Raw genomic sequence first — 5,881 nt, 5'->3', positions numbered from 1 at the left:
CAGACAGACAGACAGACAGACAGACAGACAGACAGACAGACAGACAGACAGACAGTGGGAAAGAGTGTACCAATCAAATTTTATTGTTTGTTATATCGATGTCCGCAACCGTCGACCAGTGCAATTAATCGTTTTCGTGCTTCTCTATGGCACACTCTATGTCTAGATAGTAGATAGAAGTCCTGTTTTGTTTTGTACAACAATTATATTTCTCATTTTGTAGCACCGGAAACTGTTTCGTATTTTTAACCGCACTAATCTGGAAAATGGCGGTGATGTATAAACAAGGCTGATTGTTCGAATGGTGTAAACATGACTAAAAATCAACAAGGTTTACTCGAATCTTTCACTTAAGAATGGCAAAGTCGTACATTAATATAATAGACGTCAGTGTAACTGTCCTGTCATTGCTCACGTTCCTGTTGGATGTAAGCACAGGTATTTACTTTAGAGATTTCTGATTCGTCTTTCCCTTGCCCTTACTTTGTTGTTTGTATCGAAGTCGACGAAGTGGCTAGCCGTAGACAAGAGTCTAACAGTCTAGCCGTACTTAGAGGTTGGATACGCAGGTCTCATTAGATCTAGATTAGATTCTAGATCTAGATCTGGATATAGATATCTAGATCTAGTGCGAAGTGTATACAGACCCGGTAACTGGTAACCGATAACAAAGTCACGAAGTATACAGTACCCGGTAGCCTTCCGGGTAGGGGACCTCTTTTGAATTTTGGAAAGTTCCAGCGCCCAGTCCCGGTAGTGTGTGTGTGTGAGAGAGAGAGAGAGAGAGAGAGAGCAGGGGGAAGTGATAGCAAAATGTAGGCCTACATGCCCCAGTTAGCAGGAGGGAACGAGAGAAAGATAGAGTGGAAAATAGGTGGGGAGAAAGAAACAAAGACAAACAAAGAAAAAGAGAATGCGAGCGATACACAGAGACAGAAGAGGAGAGAGAGAGAAATAGATCTAGATTCTAGATCTAATCTAGATCTAGAGAGGGTGACAGCTCGATTGTAATTATGACATTGTTCTTTTCTTCAAATTGTGATTCATCCAACTCCAAAACGGAGGAAAAACGGTCGTTCATCGAAAAGACATCCGCAATCTTCATTTAGAATTAGATTCTAGATCTATATTTTGTAGATCTAGATCTAGGCTAGCCTTGAAACTAGATCAATGATTTTTGTCTGTCTGTCTAGACCTAGACCGAGGCCATAGACATAGATCTAGAAAGAAGAACCTTGATCTAGAAGTCTAGGTCTAGATCTACCCTGAGCCAAGAACTTTCTGAAATCACAAAAGAGTTCCCATACGGGGTCTGTATACTTTGTTGTGACTTTGTTCCCGGTTACCGGGTCTGTATACACTCTCTTAAAAATAGGCCGGCACTATTTCTCTGAACGTTCGGGAAAATAAAGCTGGGCACTATTTCTCCAAACGTTCGGGAAAATAAAGCTAGGCACTATTTCTCCGAACGTTCGGGAAAATACAGCTGGGCACTATTTCTCCGAACGTTTGGGCAAATAAAGCTAGGCACTATTTCTCGGAACATTCGGGAAAGTACAGCTGGGCACTATTTCTCCGAACACTCTGAAATCACATCCTTTCCGCAAATTTCGGATATATTATATTGATCTATAATTATTTATAGTAGGCTAGGTCTACCAAAGATTGTTCGTATATATGGTTCAATCGGTCCCAAAAATGTCCGCATAAATATTTATAAAGAAATGCTACAGTTCCAAACAGTTTTTCGCTACAGATATGACGTGTTGCCTATGAAGGGTGCTGCTCTTAAACTTTTATTAATGTGTTGTGTTCACTCGTGTGCTGTCTAGATCTAGATATACGGAGGGTTATTGATAACGACACATAGAACTAGCATAAATATCTGCGTTTGTCGCGGGCGCGACCGCGACCAATCAATCGTGGCTCGATTTTTTTGCATTTTTTGGTCCCCAAATCGGAGAATAAAAGTCAAATAAAAAAAAATTAAATAAGAAAGAAACCGAACCTCTTTACTTTTGAAACAGTTCACCTCTTGCTTCACTTCGTCTCTTTATCACTTGTTGTCACCACGTTGATTTGTTGAATACATTACAGTTACTTTTATTTTTCCCTCTTTGTGGTGTTTTATTTTGTTAGTGTGTATTTTTTTTTCTTTCTTGTTATTGTTCTGATGTGTTGTTTTTCTATCAATTTTTTTAATATGGGGAAAAAGGGGTAGCGTACGTTCCACCAAAACCTATCACATGTACTGACACTGGCAAGCCCCTTAAATGTGTGCGATTCCATAATTTACTTGTAATATCCTGTACTTTGTTTTAAAATTACGCACATTTAGTGTTAAAACAGCCAATCTTCTTCGGACAGGTGGACTCGCGCCCTTATTTGTTAATTTTTGTGGTTGTTTATGGGCTGTTCTAATTTTGATTTCATTCTGTTGTGAAACCTTTCTTTTTCACATTTTTACACTCATCTAAAAATCTCTAGACTAGCCAGACTAGCTTTTGAAAATTGAAATAGATATAAATAGACCAAAAAATTTGCTCGTGTGTGTGTGTGTATGCATGTGCGTGAGTGAGTGTGTCTGTGTGTGGTAGTAAGTGTGTAAGTGTAGAGTGAGGAGCCCGCGTGTGTTTGTTTTTCTGGCTTTATTCAGTAACAGTTCAAAGTATACAAAAATAGAAACACAGGATCCATTCACTCCAGGGCTCATGAGTCGTTCCTTTCTTTCAGTTTCACTCATTCATTCAATTCCCGTGTTTTCTCCCGCGGCTCATCCCCTTCCACATGACTTTCACACCCCACCCCCTCCCTCCAGGCACACACATAGAAAATCTCACTCATTCCGTTGCACTCACCCTGCGAACCATGGACAATAATATAAGCAAAACACTGCCTTAGCCGCATTCCTTTCGTTCGTAAGCTGTGGACCAGGCCAGGGGGGTCGGTGTCGTCGTCTTGTAATTGCTGTCGCCTGTGGATACACTCGTACATTCTTCCTTTCACCTGCTCTTTCACTCATACTGTCTCTCCATCCACAGTTCAGCTCGTCATACGTTCAAAAGTTGCCCACTGATCATGTTTAGTTAGTGTGTGTATAAGTTTGTGTGTGTAGCCTACATGTGCATGAGTGTGTAGTGGGTGTTACTGAAGGTTGTCTGTAGGCGGGCTTGCCATTTGGTGTTCCTTCCCAATCCCAGACCAGAGGCAGAATGAAAGTTGGCGCCGAACTCTCGCAATAAATAGGCAAAAAATCACGAGACCGGAAGCCGGAAACCGTTCGGAGAAATAAAGATCGGCACTATTTCTCCGAACGTTCGGAGAAATAGTCACTTCGTTAAAAATAAGTACGGCTAGCCCAGCTGTCTAGCGGGCCAACCAGTCTAGCAGTACTAAGAGGTGATTTTGTAGTTTCGTTAGCTATTTTTAAAGTCAAGAGTAGAAGGGTTTCAGGGGGGCTTTCCTTCCTGACCTAATAAAAATATGGAAGGGGGGGGGGGGGGGGGGGGTGAATTTTACCATAATTTGATAGGTTGCATCCCTATACTTTGTGTTGCCTATTTGGAACTTGGCCTTGGTCATCAAGACTTAGATCTAGATCTAGGTCTAGATAATCTAGCTAGATCTACTAGACTCTAGATCTAGAAAATCTAGATTCTAGATCTAGTTCTGGATTTCTTCTCTGGATGTAAAAAATTTTTAACGAACGGAACTACAAGATCTCCCTGGAATCTAATCTAGAGTCTAGAATCTAGATTTAGATATATAGATTTTTTCAAATCTAGATCTAGAATCTAGTTAAGTTCCATTATTTGAAGTCCACGATCCATTGTTTACATCCAGAGAAGAAAGTCTTGATGACCAAATAGAGGCAACGCAAAGAACAGGGATGCAACCTAGCCTAACTAACTGCAAAACATCAAATATTAATATTCCTTCGTCCATTCAATTGCCACCGAGTGACGCGGTCGCAATTGACAAAAATTGACAGTAGTGTCAATTGCCACCAAGTGCAGCGGTGTCAAGTCTGAAAACAACACTATCTTTAGTCTTTAGCTTTCTATTCATAATGTGTGTCTAATGGATCAATTTGTTCTCTACTAATTTCATTGGACGAGCCTCTAGTCCAGAGCTACGGTACCAACTTTGCGTGTTTTTAATGAGACGTAGGCCTCGATCTAGGCTAGCCTTAGCCTACACTTCGGTGTAGAACCAACACAGGCAATTCTAGAAGTAGAAGGTCACAAACGCACACAAACTCAAGCAGAAATTCATTTTATATCGGGGAACATGTATATAAATCCGGGGGTATGGGGGTCAGGAAAAGACACACACACACACACACACACACACACACACACACACACACACACACACACACACACACACACACACAGAGGGACAGAGAGGAGAACGCACAACACTGAGCACAATAGGCTAGATATACTCATCAATGCAAAAGAGCTCCAATTTACTCGGCCTAATAACTTTTAATAAAGTAGATTTGACCCTCAAATTTCCGTGATAACTAATGTGTATATTATAATATTTTGTTTTCTGTACTTTTATTCTCTTAAGCTGTCCTTTTTTTGTACTGAAAAATTCACCAGAAAAACTTCCTTAGTCTTAGCTTTACTTAGATAATTTATATTCAGGCCTGTGCAAATTTAAACTCACTACTCTGGTTATGAGTTTTATTACATTTTTTATTTGAAAGTGTATAAACTAGGCCTAACTAACTACGCCTAGCTATTGCGTTGGTGACTTATTTCATGCTTTAAAAAATTTTGTTTGGGAATTTCAGTGAGATCGAGCCTTTTGCCCCTGTATATCTTCGTAATTGATTTTTCTTCACTGAGGTTTGAAATTTTCTTGAAAATATTGATTTGCACCAGTTTTTGTGGCCATTTTGCAGAAAAAAAATACAGCAGTTCACCCCTCAAAAGCCAGCAAGGAAAGGGAGAAGCAACAAATTATTTTTAATGACTGGAACAGAAATGTTGAAATGCGACAGAAATGTCAACATGTTGTTATCTCTTCCCAGACCTGGTGGTGTGTGTGCAGCTGCTGAGCCAGGGCCATGTGGTGTGGGGCGGGATGATGGTGGCGTCTGTGTCCGTCCCCGCGCTGATGATGAGCGTGTTCAGTCTGACCTGGCACTACCATGACGCGTCCTTGAGGCCGGCCGTGCTCGCCACGCACCTCCTGCTCTTGGCTCCCGTGGAGAGGTTGGTTTGTCCACTTTTATTGGTGTTTTTTTTTTCCAGTGCAGGTGTTTTTTACTACTTCCCCATCGACACAATCTAGGTCAATTAGGAAGCAGGCTGCCAACCCTGCCTGTCAGGACAACCCGGGCCAACAGGGATACAACATCCCAGCAGAAAGATCGAGATACTCTGTACAATTTTCACCCCACTGGGGAATCGAACTTGGATTTCCTGCATGAGACAACGTAGTGCGTGATGACTACACTACAGATGCATGTGGTTGATATATTCATCCATGCCAGTAAACATAGTACTTACTACACACAGTGATTTTTCTGAAAACTGTCGATCGCTGTTGTCGTTTTGATGATTTCTTGGAAGATACAGACATGAGGCAGAGTGATGAGATTGAGATTTGAGTAGAAATTTGCTTTTTAAAGTAAATTTCCCAATGAGAAAGTAATTTTTTTTTCTTTTATAGGAGTAACATGGCATAATCCATTTTTTGTAATGTCTTCAAGTTTTTGCAGACATTACAAGAAATTCATATTTTTGCCTTTGTTTGAAGTTTTAGAAGATAACGTGTAGAATTGTTCAAATAAAATTAGATGGATTGCAGTAAAATTTACCCCACTTGGGGAATATAGCTGAATGGGGCTGGGGGAACTTTGGGG

At 40.7% G+C, this 5,881-nt stretch overlaps 1 protein-coding gene across 1 annotated transcript in view; it reads left to right on the top strand.

The window, feature by feature from the left end:
* Positions 1-201: 201 nt before the first annotated feature.
* LOC101852487 (XK-related protein 6) overlaps positions 202-5,881 on the top strand; it is a 9,153-nt gene continuing 3,473 nt past the window's right edge. Inside the window, exons 1-2 of the mRNA XM_035970549.1 lie at positions 202-438; positions 5,045-5,228. Coding sequence (XP_035826442.1) covers positions 357-438; positions 5,045-5,228 — 266 coding nt within the window. The 5' untranslated portion in view covers positions 202-356. The remainder of the gene's footprint in view (positions 439-5,044; positions 5,229-5,881) is intronic.

The sequence above is a fragment of the Aplysia californica genome, unplaced genomic scaffold, assembly GCF_000002075.1.
Source record: "Aplysia californica isolate F4 #8 unplaced genomic scaffold, AplCal3.0 scaffold00284, whole genome shotgun sequence".
NCBI lineage: Eukaryota > Metazoa > Mollusca > Gastropoda > Aplysiida > Aplysiidae > Aplysia > Aplysia californica.
Note: the sequence above shows the minus strand (reverse complement) of the source record. Positions and strands in the feature narration are given on the sequence as shown.